This window comes from Staurois parvus, unplaced genomic scaffold (assembly GCF_062004578.1).
Source record: "Staurois parvus isolate SC_StPar_1 unplaced genomic scaffold, SC_StPar_1.0 ptg000254l, whole genome shotgun sequence".
In the NCBI taxonomy this organism is placed as follows: domain Eukaryota; kingdom Metazoa; phylum Chordata; class Amphibia; order Anura; family Ranidae; genus Staurois; species Staurois parvus.
In genome coordinates, this window is record NW_028318050.1 from 626046 (window position 1) to 649455 (window position 23410).

Consider the following 23410-nt stretch of genomic DNA (forward strand, 5'->3'; position numbering starts at 1 on the left):
ATTAGTTTGACTTAGTAATAGACTTGTAGCTGTGTTACCATCATTCCACTGCAGCTTAAACTTGGCTCGGATTGCTTTTCTCTGAAAACTAATCAATGTGTAAGTTCTACCGCAGCAAAATCAGCGCACGTTATAGAATTCTTGGGATTTGGCTAAATAACTAGACCAAGAATATGAAGGATATATTGTTTTGTGATTGGTGAGAATCTTCCTTGATCTAAACCCCAATCCGAGGAATAGACATCTGTAAAGTATCCTGAACGCCCACAAAGAATTACTCGGTGTAAGTTCTGAACTTCTCATCTCATATCTATGCTGTAAAACTGTTAAATTGAACATTAACTTGAAAAAAGGGTGACACTTGAAATAAGTTCAAATGACTACGTTCTATTGACGATTATGTAGAAGCATGGTCTCAGCTTTCCATTAAACATTCATTTATTATTTTAGGCATTGTGTTTAAAAGATGTTCGATGGATTGTCACCATATCCCATTCACAGATTATTTGGATAATTCAGATTTTGAGCCTAATGCTCAATCAGGTAAGAGCTCACTAATTATATTCAAATCGTATTTTAGACAAGCGACTCCATCATCTCTATCACAGCTATCAGATGTGGATGATGGCTGTAATATAAAGTGGAGCACTAGACTGCTGACAATGCCATTTTCATTTGTGTTGATGAGTGATTTGGCAGAAGGGTTACAAATATGGGGCCCATCCACTTTGCATTATTATCAGTTCTAGAAATAGAATTTTGTGGCGTATCACTAGAGGGATCACCAGCAGGTGAACTCAAGTGACCAAAATCATAACTGGTGAGATTGGCCTACAATACAAATGTTAGCGGTATTATGCCCTCAACATTATGTCTACTACCAAGGGTATAGATGGGCCGGTGACCCTCTCACCAACTCCTTTTGGGCAATGAAGTCTTGTGATGAAATGGGGCCTGCCCAACTCCTTGTGGGGCAATGAAGTCTTGTGATGAAATGGGTCCTGCCCAACTTCTTTTGGGCAATGAGTCTTGTGATGAAATTGGGCCTGTCCAACTCCTTTTGGGCAATGAAGTCTTGTGATGAAAGGGGGCCTGCCCAACTCCTTTTGGGCAATGAAGTCTTGTGATGAAAGGGGTCCTGACCAACTCCTTGTGGGGCAATGAAGTCTGGTGGTGAAATGGAGCCTGCCCAACTCCTTTTGGGCAATGAGTCTTGTGATGAAATTGGGCCTGTCCAACTCCTTTTGGGCAATGAAGTCTTGTGATGAAAGGGGGCCTGCCCAACTCCTTGTGGGGCAATGTAGTCTGGTGATGAAAGGGGGCCTGCACAACTCCTTGTGGGGCAATGAAGTCTTGAGATGAAAGGGGGCCTGCACAACTCCTTGTGGGGCAGTAAAGTCTTGTGATGAAAGGGGGCCTGCCCAACTCCTTGTGGGGCAATGAAGTCCTGTGATGAAAGGGGGCCTGCCTCTTTAGATGGTGCTGAAGTGACTTGACTGGCAGTTCAGCTGATCTGGAGGATATCCAGGTCTCTTGGCTATGGATGATGCGGAGTGGATGCACTGATCTCTCAGCAGCAAGCTCAACATGTGAACTGAAGGGGTAACGATTCTGACCTAGACAACTTCAGGCCTACTCCCAGTGGCTCTTTCAATTGCTCTGGTCTGCTTGGGTCCCCATTAGTGATGGCCCGAAATCCCCCCATTCGGTTCACAGTTGAACATTTGAACCTAACGAAAGTTTGACTGTGATCTTCGAACAGATGGAAAAATTCACTAAGTGGTATCTTAATGCACCTGAGTATTTGGTAAGATACCACACAGTTACTAAAATACTGCATGAGTTATATTGTTAAGTCATATGGTATTTTAGTAGTGAAAACATTCTAGTGTTCCCCACTGACAGCTGAATGTAAAAAGAATTGCTGGCATTGCAGTTTAAAATTAAAAGAAAAATGCTTCCTTTCCATACCAAGCTGTTTGGGTCTGGTATTGATTTTGTGGGGAACCCCCCATGCCAAAATAAAAAAAAAATGGGGTGGGGGTCCCCCCCAAAATCCAGACCCTTATTCAAGCATGTAGCCCAGCAAGTCAGAAAAGAGGGGGGATGAGTGAATGCCCCACCCCCTTCTGAACCATACCAAGCCACATGCCCTCAGCATGGGGGATGCTTTGGGGCAGGGGAGCCCAAAGTACCTTGTCCTCATGTTAATGTGGACAAGGGACTCTACCCCACAACATTGGCCAGTGGTTTTGGGGGTCTGTGGGCAGGGCAGGGGGGCCTATCAGAATCTGGAAGCCCCCTTAAACAAGGGGGCCCTCTGATCTCAGCCCCCTCTGTATGTGAATGAGCATGGGTACATGGTATCACTACTCATTCAAAGAAAAAAGTGTAGTTTAAGAAATGACAGAAAACTGTTTTTGGCAAGTCCTTTATTAAAAACCAAAATAAAAAAAAATGCCCCCAAAGTAGATCCAACGTCAATCATGATGCCCAACGCCACCACCGACCTTAAAAAAGGAAAAATAAAAGTTCTGTTCTCGAAGCTGGCTCCTGCCATCTGACAGCTGTGCTGGGATCACAGTTCTTAAATACGGTGATGATGTCACAAGGGAGCGGGGTCACCCCTACCCCTTGTGACATCATAATGCTCTGTGATTGGCCAAAGCATTTCACCAGACCTGTGATCAGGTGCATTGCTTTGGCCAATCACAATGCACTGTCAGGGCACAGTGCATTGTGGGGCGGGCGAACAGCCAAACACACAAATGGGCCGATGTTCAAGCCGAACTTATGTCCCCAACACTAGCCCCCATGGTGCTAACAGAGTGGGCTTTTCCCAGGCAAAGAGTATAAAAAATTCCTGGCTTCTCCTGCTGCACACAGGCTATAGAGATTTGTAGTCTCATTAAAATGGCTTCTGCCTTGACCTACATCTCCCAAAATCCTAGGTGTTCTGTATTAAAGTCTATCAGCTTGCAGTAACTTGCCCCCCCCACCTTGCTTGACAGAAGGGAATGGAGCAGCAAAATTACAACTCCGCATGGGGGTAGCAAAGCAAATGCATTTTGGAGCAAGGACTTTGTGTCATACCATTGTAGTCGGGTGCCCGGCTAGACTACAGTAGATTTCCATCTGATCAGTACAGATATCTGCATATTTTGTAACTTGATTTAGCCATTTTTTTATTGCTTTTTTATTGCTAAGGATTTACGTATATATGGAAACGTATCTAAAAAAATAATAAAATAGGTACAGCACATATTTTTTGAAGGGTCTTATAATGTTTATTTATTTCTACTTTACAGATTTTCAAGTTTAGAGTTTTGTTTTTTGGATGAACTGTCTATTGATGGCATCTTTGACGTCCTGATTCTTTAAGGTGTATATCACCGGGTTCAACATTGGAATCACCATACTATACAAGACTGAAATGAGTCGATCGTTACTTGTAGAATGTGCGGAAGCTGGCTTCGCATAATTGAAAATAGCACTTCCATAATACAGGATCACGACAGTAAGATGGGAGACACACGTAGAAAATGCTTTTTGTCTTCCGTCTTCAGATCTGATCTTCATTATCGTGACAATTATGTATATGTACGAGATGATTATGCTAATTAATGGTGCCCACCCAATGAAAGCCCCAACGGAGAGCAACAGAGCCTCATTTATGGATGTATCATCGCAGGAAATAGAAAGCAGTGGTGGGATGTCACAAAAAAAATTCTCAATCTTTCTGGTTCTACAAAAGTGAAGGCGAAATGTGACGGAGGTATGAACTGTGGAGTTCACAACAGCAATAAACCAGCACACAAAGGCCAACCTGGCACAAACGTTTTGGCTCATCATGACCATATATCGGAGAGGGCGACATATAGCTAAAAATCTGTCATAGGACATTATCAAGAGAAGGATGTGTTCAGTGCCCACAAACACCACAAAGAAAAAAACCTGAGTTACACAGCCAATAAATGTGATTGACTTTGTCTTGGCTAGAAGAACCTGTAAAATTTGGGGCATTGTGGTTGATGTGTAACAGATGTCAAGGAAAGCTAAATTGCCCAAAAAGAAGTACATTGGCTTGTATAGGTGTCTATCCAGATAGGACACGACAATGATGACTGTATTACCTGTGAGTGTTAGAAGGTAGAGGAGAAGAAGGATACAAAAGAGAAGCACTTTGATGTCCGGTAAATCCGATAAAGCCATTAATAGGAAGTCTGTGGAGAGCGTCAGGTTGCCAGTCATGGTATCTTGTAGCCCACCAAAACCTGAAATGAAATCCAGTAAAGCCATTAATAGGAAGTTTGTGGAGAGCGTTAGGTTGTCACTCATAGTATCTTGTAGCTCACCAAAACCTGAAATGAAATCCGATAAAGCCATTAATAGGAAGTCTGTGGAGAGCGTCAGGATGCCACTCATGGTATCTTGTAGCTCACCAACACCTGAAATGAAATCCGATAAAGCCATTGATAGGAAGTCTGTGGAGAGCGTTAGGTTGTCACTCATAGTATCTTGTAGCTCACCAAAACCTGAAATGAAATCCGATAAAGCCATTAATAGGAAGTCTGTGGAGAGCGTCAGGTTGCCAGTCATGGTATCTTGTAGCTCACCAACACCTGAAATGAAATCCGATAAAGCCATTAATAGGAAGTCTGTGGAGAGCGTCAGGTTGCCAGTCATGGTATCTTGTAGCTCACCAAAACCTGAAATGAAATCCAGTAAAGCCATTAATAGGAAGTCTGTGGAGAGCGTTAGGTTGTCACTCATAGTATCTTGTAGCCCACCAACACCTGAAATGAAATCCAGTAAAGCCATTAATAGGAAGTTTGTGGAGAGCGTTAGGTTGTCACTCATGGTATCTTGTAGCTCACCAACACCTGAAATGAAATCCAGTAAAGTCATTAATAGGAAGTCTATGGAGAGCTTCAGGTTGTCACTCATAGTATCTTGTGGCCCACCAACACCTGAAATGAAATCCAGTAAAGCCATTAATAGGAATTCTGTGGAGAGCGTCAGGATGCCAGTCATGGTATCTTGTAGCTCACCAACACCTGAAATGAAATCCAGTAAAGTCATTAATAGGAAGTCTATGGAGAGCGTCAGGATGCCAGTCATGGTATCTTGTAGCTCACCAACACCTGAAATGAAATCCGATAAAGCCATTAATAGGAAGTCTGTGGAGAGCATTAGGTTGCCACTCATAGTATCTTGTGGCCCACCAACACCTTAATGTCAGCCAAAATTTTATTTATTGTTCCATTGGCAGTTGCTGATGAATGAAATCACACCATATTTGTTATACAGTAAATTAAAACAAATTCTAATGAAAATTGCTCAAATAAAAACATAAAATTAAATTAATATTAAATACTAGAAACACCAGGCATGCAACAGGGTATAGTCAAAGACTATGGACATGATACAAGTGATGGTTAGAGACTGGGAATAATACAAGGAATGGTCAGAGATGCCAGACATGATACAAAAGATGGATAGGTACTTCAAACATGATACATGAGATTACCAGGGACTAAAGACATGATACAAGAGATGGTCAAAGATTGCAGATATGATACAATAGATGGTCAGAGACTGCAGACATGATACAAGTGATGGGAAGAGACTATAGGTATGATACAAGAGATGGTCAGAGACTGTGATTATGATATAAGAAATGATCAGAGACTGCAGACATGATACAAGACAAGGACAGGGACTGAAGACAAGATACAGGAGATGGTTAGAGACTGCAGACATGCTACAAGTGATGGAAAGAGACTGTAGGTATGATAAAAGAGATAGTCAGAGATTGTGAACATGATACAAGAGATTGTCAGAGACTGTAGACATGATACAAGTTATGATCAGAGACTGCAGACATGATACAAATAATGAGAAGACACTGTAGGTATGATACAAAATATGGTCAGAGACTTCAAATATGATACAAGAGATGGTCAGAGACTGTGAACATGGTACAAGCGATGGTCCATGGTACAAGAGATGGTCATAGACCGCAGACATGATACAAGAGATGGTCAGAGACTGTGGGTATGATGCAAGAGATGGTCAGAGAATGCAGACATGATACAAGAGATTGTCAGAGACTGCAGACATGATACAAGAGATTGTCAGAGACTGCAGACATGATACAAGAGATGGTCAGAGACTGCAGACATGATACAAGAGATTGTCAGAGACTGCAGACATGATACAAGAGATTGTCAGAGACTGCAGACATGATACAAGTAATGGTTAGAGACTGCAGACATAATACAAGAGATGGTCAGAAAATGCAGACATGATACAAGAGTTGGTCAGAGACTGCAGACATGATATAAGAGATTGTCAGAGACTGCAGACATGATACAAGCAATGGTTAGAGACTCTGGACATGATACAGGAGATGGTCAGAGACTGCAGACATGATGCAAGAGATGGTCAGAGACTGCAGACATGCTGGAGGAAACTGTCAGAAACCGCAAACATAATAAATAATTTTTTGGAGACTGGGGTCATGCTTCAAGAGAGTCATAGACTGGAGACAAATTACATGAGACTTCTAGAGATCACTGCTCTAACAGGGCAATGAGGAAACACACATTAGTATCTGCATGGAACCTGAGGGCCGCACGAAAGAGTGCCAAAAGGCCACATGTGGCCCTTGGGGTGCCTGTTGGGCACCAGGACTCTAGGTTGTGTAAACATACACTTTCAAAAGTGAACATTACCTTTGCTAAGTTAACAGTCTCCACTTCTTTAGTAAATGAGCCCCGTGTTGTTCATTGCAGGAAATGGCTTCCACAAACTCCATACCAATCCCAGAGGTGAGAGTTGTAAGAAGTATCACATACATCGCAAATTGTACCCAGCATGTATGTTTACTTGTTCAATAACCTCTATGTAGACACTGGTAACACTGTTCGGTAAATTTATTTAAAAAAAAAAATAAAATATATATATATATATATATATATATATATACACACACACACAGCCATTCATTCATTGTAGGTGTAAAATCAAATGTTCTCAGACCATATTCTATGCAGATCAAATGTTATTCACTAAAAATAACATTGTTGTTGAGAAAAATACTACATTATGGCCACTATATGTTGCTAAGTATCATAGGAAATAAGTACTCCATCTCATCTAGTAGCCACACTGTGATATTTTACCCATTTACACTGTTTTCATAAATAACATTCAATCTGCAGATAATAAAAACATTTAATTTGGCCTTATTTAAACAGACTGAATTTAAAGTCAGTTTTGATTGGCAAATAAATAAATCCTTAGGGGTGCAATGCACCAAACTGTTTAATGTGATCAGTCTATGGGAAAACGTGTTATTTAATATTATATTTAGTATTATTCTTGAATGTATTTTTATATTATTATTACTGTTGCTATTACTTTAATTACCATTGCTGCTTTTGTTGTTATTTATAATATTATATTATTTTTATTTTTTTTTATTATTATTATAAGCATTTTTGTGCATTTGTTATTTTGAGAGCATATAAAAGGGCTTTAAATCCAAATTAAGTGCAAGATAAAGCAGATATAAAGTCATAAAGTCCATACTGTACATATTAAGGCTGAAGAGAAGAAGACTTTTTTTTGGTCCCCTTTTGTGTTCATAAACAAAACTAAAAATACTATATATATATATATATATATATATATATATATATATATATATATATATTTACAGATACTCACTCCTTTCATTTGATCTGCTAGATAACAGCACAGTCATCTTCTGGAAGCTGGAACTTTGTATGACAGAAAATATTGGGATATCCAAAGTATCAGTTCATTGTTCAGATATCAAGAGTTCAGCAGGTGTTTTTTTTTATTTTTAAGTTGATACATTTTGCTGTTATATTTACATAATGACATCCACAATTAGCTACCGCATATCATAGAGAGTTTGTAGGAAGATGAAAGCCAGATAGCAGCCGGTAGAGATACAACAGGAGGAATCAGCTTTTATTAGTCCATGATTAGACATCATTTCTGTGTTGTGAGATTTACGGTACAATTAGTCAGTAATTATTATGGCAATAAATTAATCCCAGAGTGCTGGGGCAAAGAAAAATTATTTGAAACTGTTTCACATCAGGGATTCGTTCACTGGGGAAATTACCAATTTATTTGTTGTTAAAAACAAAAAAAGAGATCATTTACTTTTTGCATTTAACTGGACCGTGTGTGTAGTCCATATTGCAATGAGGTCTAGTAAAGAGCCGGTTGCTACATTAATCAGACGGATCAATAATACACATAAAAGTAGCATTGCAAATTAATGTATGATAGAGCTGTATTTCTTCCAAAATAAATAAAAACTAAGAAATACCTAGAAATGTATTGTGTCCTCAATTAATGTGTGAACTATAGAAATTGAAGAAAAAATGTGCTATGAAATTTACCAAGAATGAATATACCGTTAAAATCTAAAAATGTAAATAAAGTTCATTAAAAAAGTGCCAATATTATCAGGGGCGGACTGACAACTCATGGGGCCCCAATATGCTTCCCTTTATTGCAGTAGCGGTCCTGTAGCTCTAAAAAGGGATATTTGAGCTCCTTCTAGCACCAGGTTACATTACCAGTGCCAAGACAGCGGTCACATGGTCTCTTTTGATTGATATCACAGGATTGATGTGTAGGCATCTCAACTGGTTGACCAACTAATCCTTTAACAGTAACTCCACTTTTCTTGAGAAAAAAATCAATCCCCTCTGGGTGATCGAAGTACAATGTAAGGCTTTTTGAACAAACTGTGTTGCAGATTCCTACGTTTTTCTGCCCTGAAAGAATAACTGTTTCAGCAAAGTCTTTTGGATAATGATTCTGAATTTGAATCCATTATTGATCGGCTGATGCACTTGCAGGGCAAAAGAAAGCTGCAGTGTCTGGATCCCTTTAGAAGTGATTAACCATTTAGGAGCATCTCACCAAAAATGAAATCTGACTTGTGTCTTAGTGTAGACTTCTGTCCAATTCAAGTCCAATTCAAGGCTATGATACCTACATTGCTCTTCATGATGTCAGAGAACCTTAGATCACTAGAGTATAGAGGAGAAGAAGCTATGGGAACCAGTCCCACTGGTCATTCACAGCAAAGTGATCAGGTTTTCAAAGACATCTCTAAGTCTCAAGTAATTATCAGGAGCCCATAGAACTGGCTCCAGATCATGTGACCACTGTGAAGGCTAATTACAGTGGTTAACTGGTCAGAAAGTCCAGCCCTCCCCATAGCACAAAGACCCAGCTAAAGAAACACCAGGGCTGGGCAGGGAGAGGTTAAAAATGTGTTTTTATTGTTGTTTGTGTCTATTTTGTGATATTTTCTATCATTTCTCGTCCATCTAACCACCTGTCATCGGAACATGAAATGAATGAAATTCTATCCAAAGAGAGCACGGAAAGTGAAAGATTCAGTTCCTCCCCATACAAACCAACAAAGAAAGTGTTGACTACAACTGGACTTTAGGAGACATTAGAGTCAGAGGCAGGGGCAGACTGACAACTCATGGGGCCCCCGGGCAATAGGGGATCATGGGGCCCCTGTGTCCTTGCCCAAACTCAAAAAAGCCTATGAAAAAGGTACCAGGGGCATCTCATGGGGCCCCCTACTGACCCCGGGACCTCAGGCAGCGCCCGAGTTTCCAAATGGTCAGTCCGCCCCTGAATATTATATACTTGCTTGTCACCACCTTTTCTGGTCTGCCAGGCCTGTGCTTGGATCAAGGGTGTGGTAGGAAATTTAGGGGGACCCCATGCTTTTTTCCCCACATTTTTTGGAGGTGGGGTTCCCCTTAAAAGTCCTACCAGGCCTAAAAGACCTGGTATGGCTTTTAGGGGAAACCCCATGAACCCCTCCCCCATTTTTGGGAGGTAGGGTTCTCCCTAAAGTACTATCAGGCCTAAAGGGCTGGGTATGGCTTTTAGGGGGAACTCCATGCATTTGTTTTTGTGGGGTCCCTCCTAACCTTCAACCAGACCAAAAGGGTATAGATTAGGTGGGGGGGCTGTTTTTTTTTTGTTTATAAGAATGTCAGTCCTGCTGCAGAAGATTCTATACATTGTACAGATGTACAACTTTGAAGGTAGTTTAAGGGGACCCACCAGGCATGATATTTAAAGGATTTTTTTTTTTTTTTTTTTTTGCTTTAACTCCTTAACACCTAAGGGTAAAACAAATCTTAATGTCTAAGCACAATTTTGCAAGGTTGACCTGTGTTAGTAAAACCGTCCATATCATTACAACTACTTCGTACGTCCAATTGGATTATACCACGTTTTTTTCAAGACAAATTGGGCTTTCATTTGGTGGTAAATGGTAATGGATATCTCCTGATTTTTTTTTATTATTAAAGCAAAACTGGCCCAAAATAATAAAAAAAAAATGTTTTTAATTTAGCTGTGTGTTTCTTGTTACTACCATAACCTACCACCAAAGAACAACCCAAAATAAATTCTCCAGCTCTTCATGATTGCAGCGATACCATATATGTGTATGTCAGTTGTTGTTTGTACCCGTAGTACAGCCCAGAAACCATAGTGCACATTTTGTTTTTGTCTTTTTTTTTTTTTTTACCTAAAACACACTGATACTGACATTAACACTAACTGACACTGATACAATTTTTATTTAAATCCTGACCCTGACCTTTGACCTCAAAGAACAACCCAAAATAAATTCTCCAGCTCTTGATGATCGCAGTGATACCATACATGTGTATGTTATTTGTTGTTTGTACCCGGAGTACAGCCCAGAAACAATAGTGTGCATTTTGTTTTGTTTTTTTTTACCTAAAACACATTGACACTGACACCAATTTTTTTAAATCCTGACCTTTGACCCTGACCTTTTGACCTTGACCATTGACCCTGACCCAAACACTTACCCTGGCACTGAACTAGATCAAATTTTGATCTAGGTATTTTTTCTTTCTTTCTTTTTTTTAATATTTATTTATTTATCTTTTTTTTTTTTTCTTTCAAACATTTTTTCTCCCTCTATGCCAGGAGTTAGAGAGATACAATGTATCTCTCTGCTCCATTCTTAGAGCGAGAAAAAAACAAGGGGGCTGGGCTGTACAGTGACTGATCACTGTGATAGCCAATCAGAGGCTATCACAGCAATCACGTGACCTGGAATCGGGAGTCCCGGGTCTCAATCATTAGAATGAGACCCGGTGCTCTCAGTGACACCACGGTCTTTGTGCTGGGAGTGTGCCATGGGAAAATATGAGGCCCCATGGAAAAGAGCCCAGATCTGTGAGGCTGTATATTTGTGTTACGTCGGTGTCACGGGGTTAAGCAATGCAAAATGACTGTCCCTTTAACCACTTCCAGACCGGACACTTTTACCCCCTTCCTGACCAGGGCAATTTTCAGCTTTTAGCGCTATCACACTTTGAATGACAATTGCGCGGTCATGCAACACTGTACCCAAATGAATTTTTTACCATTTTTTTGAGATAGATAAAGCTTTATTTTGGTGGTATTTATTCACCACTGGGATTTGTATTTTTTTTGCTATGTAAATGAAATGTCCAAAAATTTTGAAAAAAAGTGTTTTTTTTATAAAATTTTGCAAATAAATAATATTTCATCATAAATCTTAGCCAAAATGTATTCTGTTATCTTTTTAGTACAAAAAAAAAAATTAGTTTATAAGCAAAAATTATAATTTTGAAACTTTTTTTTTACATTTTTATTTTTGCAAAGTCGAAGTTCTCAACTTCCCAAACATGTCCTAGAAGTTTCATAGATTTTGGCCTGCCGCACAGAAAATGGGGGACATTAAGCTTGTTTTTTGGGGAGCTTTATGTGACTTAATATACAAAAATAAAACTTAGATGTTTACCAATCTCCCCCAAACTTCACACAATAGAAGACTATCTATGGCAACATATTCTGAAAATTTCAGATCATTTGGTAAATCACACCAAACGTTATTCACGTTAAAATTATACGAAAGGCTCAGGGTTTTTTGCATAAAAATAACAAACATGATACTTATCTCCTCTGTTGCAGTTGAATTTGCACAGAGCAGCCCGGATCCTCCTCTTCTCGGGTCCCTTTTCTGTGCTCCTGGCCCATCCCTCCTTTTCAGTGCTCCCACAGCAAGCAGCTTGCTATGGGGGCACCCGAGCTGTGCCACAGCTCCATGTGTCCATTCAGACACAGAGCCCCAACTAAGCCTCACCCCCTCTCTCCTCTGATTTTTTTTTTTTTTTTTTAAGTCCGCAAACGTGCAAACTACAACGAAAAACCCGTAAGTGATCACAAAAAATGTGCAAGTGCGAACACCACACGAAAAAGTGCACTAAGGGGTGTGTTTGTCCTACCCCCGAAGGGGTTGAACCGTTACCCTGATCCCCCGGGGCACGAAGCTCCTGACAGGGACAAGGTTCCCATTTGGTCCTCCTGGCCAAAAGGCCTGGTGGACCACCGTGCCTTATGCCCAGCCGAAGCCGGACATCCAGTACTAGGCCAGGGGGCTCTCCCGAAGAGAAAGCCCCCTAGGGATCAGGGGAGGAAGGAACCAAAAGGCCACACATCCTCCCCCTAGACTTCAGGGTAGGCCCGAGGACCCACACCCTCCATCCGTGAAACACACACATAAGCAAAGAAAAAAGTGACAAACGTGGGAGTGCATTATAAATTAAATAAATAGAAAATAAAAAAGTGGTACCGTGCCAAATTGTGCACAGACCAGGCCCGTAGCAAAAATTGCCCTGGACTTGGCCAAAAGGCCTGGTCCTTAGGGCGCTGTGCAAAAAGAGGTGAAAAACAATGACCATGTGCCATTTTCGCACTGTGGGGTCCCACACCCAGGTGTTACTAGTGGCACCCCTGAGAGCATCTTCCCCAGGGGGCACTGAGTTTGCGGACTTTTTGCGTCATCAGCCCCTGGCCAGACCAAGGCAGATCCATCCAAACCAGGAGGTACTGGGTCTTTCCAGCTTTCCCAGAGGAATTACTCCCAAGGCCCCAGAACGAATCATGGAGCTCCCTGGTTTCTGTCCCTCCGGTCCAGCCTTCCGGACCCCCATCATACCAGTGAGGGTACTGTACAACAGCCAGAATGGCCGGTAGCACCCCCACTGGACACTGATAAGAACAGATACTACACTTAGCCAAAAGGCCGAGAAGCGAACCCCCTCTCTCCTCTGATTGGATAGCTGACTTTGGCAGCAGTGGGAGCCCATGGCACCACTGCTTTGTCTCAGCCACTCAGGAAGGAGAATCTCGGAAAGCTGAGAAACTCATGGTGATCTGTGGAGAGAGAGGGAGCTAAGGTAAGTGTTAGGGGGGCACAGGAAGTCTGAGGGTCGCCCCAGCTCTAGACATCTAATGGAAATGGGAAAAGTCCTGGAAGAGCACATCTCTGCAAAACCCTGTAAGAAGTTGTATGACAGCCTCAGCCCAGGCTCCAACCAGGCCATGTGTTTTACTCCACCCACTGCCTAAGCCCTGTGGGTGGAGTGAAATGAGATGGGGGTGTGGCTTGGTTGGAGCACAGGCTGAGGCTGTCATACACCTTCTTACAGGGTTTGGCAGAGATGTGCGACTTCCACAACTTTTCCCATCCCCAATATTAACAACTCACTCACTGTAGAATCCAAGTTGGGTCATTGCTACAATATATATTTACCTCCTGCACATTTGTTGAATCATGTCTGCTCAACTGCATAATATCCTAATGCCATTGTAAACCTGTTACAACTTTGCACCAATCAGGGTAAGAGAATATTTAAAGAAGCTTTCCAGATATGGCATTTTTTACATTACAAACAAATGGCAACCACCCCAACTTAGAAACTGGCATTTTGCAGCAAGGAGCACATGGAAGGGTGATGCATGTAAAAAAACAAACAAACAACATTTTACCAAATTTACCAGCCAGCGTGCAACCAACCGAATTGTTCTGTCTAACAGTTCACGCTAAAATAAGGGGTTTAGTTTGCACACATTTGCAAATATATGCATAAGCTGCAGAGGCCATGGCATGGCACCCGAGTGTACTGCAGTCCTAGAACAGCCTTTCTCAACCAGGGTGCCTAGGCATCCTAGGCACCCTTGAGGTTTCTTCAGGGGTGCCTTGAGGTTTCTTCAGGGGTGCCTTGTGGTTTCTTCAGGGGTGCCTTGGCAAAATGTCTACAAATTGTCCAAAACTTGTATACAAGCCAGCGGGTGGAACAAGCCTGCCTTTTAGTTACACAAAGCCACAGGTTTTCATTGTGTGCCATTACGACCTTCTAGCCGCCGGCGTCCTGACAACCAATGACATTATGAGTTGATAAGGAGGATGTCAGTTGCCTGTACAGCATCCTTGTTTGACCCTCCCCCGCCTCTCTCCATCAGTGCTGGGGTCACATTAGTTCATTGATGGAGAAAACTGGGGAAGGAGAGAAACGTGGGAATACTAGTCAATACCAGGGTGCAAAAGCATATTCACTTTGGAAGAATAAATCACCTATTATGTTGGGTGTCCTACATGTGTGGATGTTGCTGTGTTATATAAAACTCTTAGAAGAGTTTTTCACATTTTAGAATGGGGCACCTCAAGACTGTCCATCATTTTAATGGATGCCTCAGGACTGTCCATTTTAAAGGGTGCCTTGACTGAAAAAAGGTTGAGAAACACTGGAGATAAGGTGCATTGTGACACCCCTCCCCCCGGGGGGTTCTGGGTATCTGATGTGTTCTCCTGAATGATGGTGGTGGCAGAACATGTGATTGGAGTGACACGCTGAAGTTTGGTAATGCTAATGCACTACTAGAAACATGAGCACTTTTTGATTGAGATATAGATTCACTAGAATCACGGCTTGAACTCTCTTGCTTTGCATGGAATGAGTCTCATATATTAGTTTCACCTTTTAAGTTGCTGCACTGAAATAAATGAACTTTTGCACAATATTCTAATTTTTCAAGTTTCACCTGTATATTGCAGGAGTGATGTGTAAGCATCGCCATTGGGTGTCTACCGCTTCCTTAAACTGAATCCCCAAAAGCTTTTGCTAAGGGAAATATGCTTCCCTTTATTGCAGTAGCGGTCCTGTAGCTCTAAAAAGGGATATTTGAGCTCCTTCTAGCACCAGGTTACATTACCAGTGCCAAGACAGCGGTCACATGGTCTCTTTTGATTGATATCACAGGATTGATGTGTAGGCATCTCAACTGGTTGACCAACTAATCCTTTAACAGTAACTCCACTTTTCTTGAGAAAAAAATCAATCCCCTCTGGGTGATCGAAGTACAATGTAAGGCTTTTTGAACAAACTGTGTTGCAGATTCCTACGTTTTTCTGCCCTGAAAGAATAACTGTTTCAGCAAAGTCTTTTGGATAATGATTCTGAATTTGAATCCATTATTGATCGGCTGATGCACTTGCAGGGCAAAAGAAAGCTGCAGTGTCTGGATCCCTTTAGAAGTGATTAACCATTTAGGAGCATCTCACCAAAAATGAAATCTGACTTGTGTCTTAGTGTAGACTTCTGTCCAATTCAAGTCCAATTCAAGGCTATGATACCTACATTGCTCTTCATGATGTCAGAGAACCTTAGATCACTAGAGTATAGAGGAGAAGAAGCTATGGGAACCAGTCCCACTGGTCATTCACAGCAAAGTGATCAGGTTTTCAAAGACATCTCTAAGTCTCAAGTAATTATCAGGAGCCCATAGAACTGGCTCCAGATCATGTGACCACTGTGAAGGCTAATTACAGTGGTTAACTGGTCAGAAAGTCCAGCCCTCCCCATAGCACAAAGACCCAGCTAAAGAAACACCAGGGCTGGGCAGGGAGAGGTTAAAAATGTGTTTTTATTGTTGTTTGTGTCTATTTTGTGATATTTTCTATCATTTCTCGTCCATCTAACCACCTGTCATCGGAACATGAAATGAATGAAATTCTATCCAAAGAGAGCACGGAAAGTGAAAGATTCAGTTCCTCCCCATACAAACCAACAAAGAAAGTGTTGACTACAACTGGACTTTAGGAGACATTAGAGTCAGAGGCAGGGGCGGACTGACAACTCATGGGCCCCCCGGGCAATAGGGGATCATGGGGCCAAACTCAAAAAAACCTATGAAAAAGGTACCAGGGGCATCTCAAGGGGCCCCCTACTGACCCCGGGCCCTCGGGCAGTTTCCAAATGTTCAGTCCATCCCTGGTCAGAGGTCAGCTTCAAGATAAGTTTCAGAATTAGGGTTTTAGTTGAGGTTTGAGTTTAGGAGTTCAACTGAGAAAAACGTTTAGGACTAAGGATTAGGTTGAGATTTAGGTTTGAAGGTATTTTCTCTTACTTAGTAGGTTTTGGCTACCATGACTTCATCCCCAATTCAGGGCTATCATACCTTCATCTGTCTTCAGGATGTCAGAGAACCTTGGACCACCAGAATGCAGAGGAGAAGAGGACATGGGGACCAGTCTATCAGCATGTAGAGGGGTGAGCAGCGATGCGGCAGTGGACTATTTCTCAGTGTCCTCATGTCCAAGGTAGGTCTATAGTCTCTGCACTGGTCTTGGTAACATCACAGAACCTTGGACCACCAGACTGAAGAAGAGAAGAGGCCACAGGGACCAGTCTAGTAGTGGGGAGGGGTTTGAAGGAGTTGAAAAATGATAATAAAAACTTTTTTTTTAACTCTTACAGCTCTGCAAATATTACAGTTGGAGGGACAGGACAGTTCAAGGTCACCATGGCTCTGTATAAAGACAGCAACTACACAACTCCATATGAAGGGTCCGAGGTCTCTTTGTCTTCTAAGACCACCTTGTATATCGGAGTCTTCATTCAGGGTGGAGACACATCGCAGTATGTTCTCGTGATGAGGAACTGCTACGCCACCTCGACGCTCTGAAATACCACATTATCAAAGACAGGTAAACATAGATGTAACAGAGCTAGATACCAATTCCTGACATTTCCTTCTCTATAACCAAGATTTCTAATAAAGTGAAAGTGAAAAGTGGGAGCTCTGTGAACCAATGTTGCTTTGCTCCAGTAAGACATGAACCTTTCAAACTATAGCATGAAATTCATCTCAAGCATTTAAAGTGTATTATCCATGTGTGTTGCTCTTTAATCAGTTCAGCCTTTTGAATAGTATATGTACTGAATATCCAAAGAGGGAATGGTTAAGTACAAGCTGATGGCTGCAAAAGCAGCCATTGGCTTGTGCCCATTTTCCTAAGCATGCTCCCGACTGTACAGTGAACATGATCTGGCAGTGATCCAGTGAGTTTCCCCCAGCCCCCTCCCAGGCTGTCTCACTCTTACCAGGATCCTGGGACCCCATCACGGGGCTTCAACATGGTGGGCTGGAGGAGACCAAAGAAGATCTGTGATGTTGTCACTTCCAATTTCAGACTGGACATTCTCTGGCCGTCACAGCCAAGGAACTATCTAACTGAGCAGATCTGCTTGGTTAGATGCTATGGAGGGCAGGGGAGACATTGGGGTCCATTAGAACCCCAATGTCTCTATAAAGAGGACTTCTCACCTGCCTAAATACTATCACATGGAGGTTTGTTTGTGATAGTAATAAAGATAAATGAATAAAGTAAAAAAAAAATAAAAAGTATAAAAATGAATTAATAAATTAATGTAAACATAGCTGTCACTTCCCTGCACACACCCGCAAATGCTCACAGAGGGTGCACACATGTATGTAAACCATGATCACATGACACATGTGAGGTATCACTGCGAACATGAGAGTGAGAGCAATAATTCTAGTTCCAGAGCTCATAGTTAATTTTAAATTGATGAGCTGTAAAGACTTTTAAAGTACCAGCTATGGAGATTTTTGCCACAGTAGTTTTTCATGACATTACAGCACTAACAATTAGAACTTGACATGTTTTGTTTCTATATACATAAAGCAACCCTATATGATATTTTTTACAAATAATTGGGTATTATATTATGTGTGTTTGCACTAAAATTAATTAATTAATTTTTTTTCTGAAAATATGCTTTTAAAAACATTCGCACAAATATCATGCAACATGAAAAATTGCAACAACAGCTTCTGCTTTCAGAAAATTTATTATGTTCTGAACAGGGCCGGAGCTTCCACTAGGCAAACTAGGCAACCAACTAGGGTGCATTGCCATCTAGGGGTGTCAGAGCGCAGTACAGGCCAGCACTCACTTTGTATGGGATGCCACCACATCATGAATGATCTTTTAGAAGAGGGGAGGGGAGGCAGAGGGGAGGAAGAAAGGACAAAGGAAGATGCCTGGTGTCTGGGGACAGTGTAGCAACTGAGCTGCCACTCCTTCATGTGTTCCTCTCAGACTCAGTCCCTTACTTCAAGCCAGCTGGCGTTTACTGATCACTTTGGAGTTCCGGCCCTTCTCTTCCCATTTATCAGTGGAGGTGGAGCTGCACATGTGGAGGAAGGTAATGTCTGACTCTGATATCTCATGTCTGTGTGAGTGTGACCCGGCCGGACATCCATCCATCACATGTGCAATGTGTCAGTGAGTGATGACATCATCACAATCCCACAGCCTGCTCTTCTAGTGCCTGCTGATCTGTGTCAGTGTTGGTGGTGGTGTGTTGTGTCGGATCTGTCACTGTGTGGGATCGCTCAGTTCAAATGTTCTCTGTGTGTGGGGGGCTGGGCTGCCTGTTGTTGCAGCGTTTTACCTCCCCCCCATTGCCTATAGAATTCCAGCCTGGGATCTGTCAGAATGTGGGTCCATCATCCTCCATTCACTGCAACTGCCACCCCGCCACTGCCAGCCACAGATACAGTCTGTCCGTGACACTGATCTTGTCTTTAATATTGGTGCTGGTGGCATCTGATGGCTCTTATTTTTGCAAATTAAAAGAAATTTAGCAATTTCATGTTTTGTTGATTTAATATTTTCTCCTGTTTTTTAATTAAAATTTTTTTTTTTTTGGGGGGGGGGGGGGGGGCAAGTAGCTTGTCTTGCCTAGGGAGCAATATAGTCTAGCCCTGGTTCTGGGGGTGAAGAGGAATCTCTTTTTTTGGGGAGAGGTTTACAGGTTTACATCAAAGGAGAGAGGGAAATTCTCATCTTTGTTGACAATGAAAACATGGAAGGGGGAAGAGGAGCAGAGGCAGAGGTTCTGTAAGAGGCTTCTAAAGAGGAAGGTTCCAGTAGAGGAAGGTATTTACCATTTAAGTGGGACAGTTCTTCGTGAGGTTGAACCACTGTGCCGGTGTGTTCCCAAAGTGCTTTGGGCAAAACGTTTTTTTGTAGTGTAGCTGCACTTTCCTATAGACTATGATGTCCCGCAGTTTGGGAGCGGCTTAACCACTTGCCGTCCGCCTGCTGTTTATAAACGGCAGGACGGTGGCACTCCAGGGGCGGGATGCCGTTCATAAACGGCACCTGCCATTTCTAGCTGTGCGAGCTCCCTGGGACCGGGCACCGCGATACGGTGCCCGCTGTGTCCTCCAGACACAGTGAAACACCGATCATCGGACGGGACCTCTATACGAGGTCCCGATCATGTGATCACATGCAAAGTAGTAAGCAAGATGACACTTGTGACATCATTGCTTACTACGTGTGAAATCTGTGAATGATCACAGAGGTCACATGGTACAGGGCTATTCACAACAGCCTTGTACCATGTGACAAACTGTGACCAATCACAGCTCACTCAGTATTTCTCAATGGCTGCAAGAATGCAAACAGAGAGAGAAATGATTGCTTTTACATCCTATATGGGTGTAAAAGCAATCACTGTAAAAAAAAAAAAAAATCCATGGTGACAGTATGTAAAAAAAAAAAAAAACATAAAGAATAATATAAAAAAATAAAATAAAAATGTAAAAAAAAGTTTAAAAATTATACTTTTTGGTTATAAACTAATTTGGCTTATTTTGTTTTTACTAAAAATATAACGGAATACATTTTGGCCAAGATTTATGATGAAAGATTATTTATTTGCAAAATTTTATAAGAAAAACACTTTTTTTCAAAATTTTTGGACTTTTTCATTTACATAGCAAAAAAAATTAAAATCCCAGCGGTGAATAAATACCACCAAAATAAAGCTTTATATGTCTCAAAAAATGGTAAAAAAGTCATATGGGTGCAGTGTTGCATGACCGCGCAATTGTCATTCAAAGTGTGATAGCGCTGAAAGCTGAAAATTGCCCTGGACAGGAAGGGGTAAAAGTGTCTGGACTGGAAGGGGTGAAAGTGTCCAGACTGGAAGGGGGGGAAAGCGTCCGGACAGGAAGAGGGGGAAAGCGTCCGGACTGGAAGGGGGGGAAGTGTCCGGACTGGAAGGGGGGAAAGTGTCCGGACTGGAAGGGGGGAAAGTGTCCGGACTGGAAGGGGGGAAAGTGTTCGGACTGGAAGGGGGTGAAAGTGTCCGGACTGGAAGGGGGGAAAGTGTCTGGACTGGAAGGGGGGAAAGTGTCCGGACTGGAAGGGGGTGAAAGTGTCCGGACTGGAAGGCGGGGAAAGTGTCCGGACTGGAAGGCGGGGAAAGTGTCCGGACTGGAAGGTGGGGAAAGTGTCCGGACTGGAAGGGGGGGAAAGTGTCCGGACTGGAAGGGGGGGAAAGTGTCCGGACTGGAAGGCGGGGAAAGTGTCTGGACTGGAAGGGGGGGAAAGTGTCCGGACTGGAAGGGGGGAAAGTGTCCGGACTGGAAGGGGGGAAAGTGTCCGGACTGGAAGGGGGGAAAGTGTTCGGACTGGAAGGGGGTGAAAGTGTCCGGACTGGAAGTGGTTAAGGAAGTGCAACAAAGATGCAGCATGCAGTAGTTTTGCTGCGCTTTTTGAAACTGCACCAAAACCATAGGACCTCATAAAAGTCCTTTGGGGAGTGCCGCTAACAAGCACAAAACCCAAGGGTTAGCTGCGCTTTAGCAAAAGAGCAGCTGGGCCGCAGTGGGGCAGTACGAAGCCGCCCTTAAGATACTAGATAAAGGAATTACATTTTCACTGGAAAAATAATTTAAAACATTTCAATACATACGAAACACAAACATTTGATATACAGCGTATGTACCGTATTTTTTGCACCATAAGATGCACTTTTTTCCCCCAAAAAAAGGGGGGAAAATGTCAGTGCGTCTTATGGAGCGAATATGGAGCGGCCGGTCCGGTATTTCCACTGCCGCCGTGTCAGAATACCGGGCCGGCCGCTCAGCTCTGCAGCGGGACCTTATAGAGATGACTGCTGACCTTTGGGGAGGGGGGGGAGCGGGTACCTGAATTTGACAGATACCCGCTCCCACTTCCGTGGAGTTGTTCTTTCATCTTACCCGTTCCTCTATCCAGCCGCGCGGTCTTCCCGGCTTCTGTAGTGTGGGCATGACAGCCGGGTGCCAAGTGCGCATGCGCAGGAAGCGGTGCTTTTTGTGAATGGTAAGGCGGCACCTGGGACACGTGACAGATCCCAGAAGCCGCCGGACCAATCACAAAGCGCAAGTGCTTCTCGCTCATGCGCACTGGGCACCCGGCTGTCATGCCGAGCGCCATTACAGAAGCCGGGAAGACAGCGCGCGGCTGGATAGAGGAACAGGTAAGATGAAAGAACAACTCCGCGGAAGTGGGAGCGGGTATCTGTCAAATTCAGGTACCCGCTCCCCCCCCTCCCCAAAGGTCAGCAGTCATCTCCTGTACTATCCACAGTCTCTGGTCATCCCTGTGCTGTCCGCAGTCTCTGGTCATCCCTGTGCTGTCCGCAGTCTCTGGTCATCCCTGTACTGTGTCCGCAGTCTCTGGTCATCCCTGTACTGTGTCCGCAGTCTCTGGTCATCTCCTGTACTATGTCTGCAGTCTCTGGTCATCCCCTGTACTGTCTCCGCAGTCTCTGGTCATCTCCTGTACTATGTCCGCAGTCTCTGGTCATCTCCTGTACTGTGTCCGCAGTCTCTGGTCATCTCCTGTACTGTGTCCGCAGTCTCTGGTCATCTCCTCTACTATGTCTGCAGTCTCTGGTCATCTCCTGTACTATGTCCGCAGTCTCTGGTCATCTCCTGTACTGTGTCTGCAGTCTCTGGTCATCTCCTGTACTATTTCTGCAGTCTCTGGTCATCTCCTGTACTGTGTCCGCAGTCTCTGGTCATCTCCTGTACTGTGTCTGCAGTCTCTGGTCATCTCCTGTACTATTTCTGCAGTCTCTGGTCATCTCCTGTACTGTGTCCGCAGTCTCTGGTCATCTCCTGTACTGTGTCTGCAGTCTCTGGTCATCTCCTGTACTATGTCCGCAGTCTCTGGTCATCTCCTGTACTGTGTCTGCAGTCTCTGGTCATCTCCTGTACTGTGTCCGCAGTCTCTGGTCATCTCCTCTACTATGTCTGCAGTCCATTAGTTCAGAATTTTTTTTTCCTGTTTTCTGCCTCTAAAACCTAGGCGCGTCTTATGGAGCGAAAAATACGGTAGTTAATTTATTTCAGCATTTCAATTTTAAAAGTGAAACTCATTTATTCTATAGATTCATTACACGCTCAGTGATATATTTCAAGGAGTTTTTTTTTCTTTTAATTTTGATGAATATGGCTTACAGCTAGTGAAAACCCAAAATTCAGTATCTCAGAAAATTAGAATATTGTGAAAAAGTTCAATATTGTAGACTCATGGGGGGAGATTTACTAAAACTGGAGCACTCAGAATTAATGGAACGTTGATTGGAAGGAAAAAGTTTGGTAGAAAAAGATGCACAAGCAACAGGGATAACCACAGCCTCCCAAGACATCTTGCTCTCTTGCTCCCTTGCCACCTCCTCCCATGCTTGCCAGGACTTCTCCAAAACTTCTCCTATCTTCTGGAACTCCCTACCCCAGTATGTCCAGTCAGCCCCCACCCTGTCCGCCTGTAGACGATCTTTGAAAACTCACTTATTCAGGGAAGCCTACCCTTCCTTCACCTAAGAACTGTACTCGAGTCACCACCATCAGGTCATCCCCCGCAGCTATCTCCTTTTGTACCCCTTCCTTCAGATCAGGGGCCTCCAAACTTTTGAAACAAAGGGCCAGTTTACTGCCCTTCAGTCTTTACGGGGGCCAGATTGTGGTCAGTGGGAGTAGAAAATGCCTTGGGCTTTGTTTACTAAATGGAAGTAAATAACAAAACATATAAATGATGTCAGTGGGAGGAATAGTATCCCATAATTGGTGTCAGTGGAAGGAATGATACCCCATAAGTGATGTCAGTGGGAGGAATAGTGCCACATCATTGGTGTCAGTGGGAGGAATAGTGCCCCATCATTGGTGTTAGTGGGAGAAATAGTGCCCCAATCATTGGTGTCAGTGGGAGAAATAGTGCCCCAATCATTGGTGTCAGTGGGAGAAATAGTGCCCCAATCATTGGTTTCAGTGGGAGAAATAGAACCCCATAATTGTTGTCAATGGGAAGAACAGTGCCCCATCA

General features: G+C 42.9%; 1 protein-coding gene across 1 annotated transcript; it reads right to left on the reverse strand.

Moving 5' to 3' along the window:
* Positions 1–3318: 3318 nt before the first annotated feature.
* On the reverse strand, positions 3319–4251 carry LOC149459561 (olfactory receptor 5V1-like). Its single transcript, XM_089680965.1, has one exon. The coding sequence runs from the start codon at positions 4249–4251 to the stop codon at positions 3319–3321; it is 933 nt and encodes a 310-aa protein (XP_089537091.1).
* Positions 4252–23410: the final 19159 nt, after the last annotated feature.

Excerpts from the sequence above, each read along its gene's own strand:
- LOC149459561 (XM_089680965.1), bottom strand. The coding sequence starts at position 4,251 with ATGACTGGCAACCTGACGCTCTCCACAGACTTCCTATTAATGGCTTTA.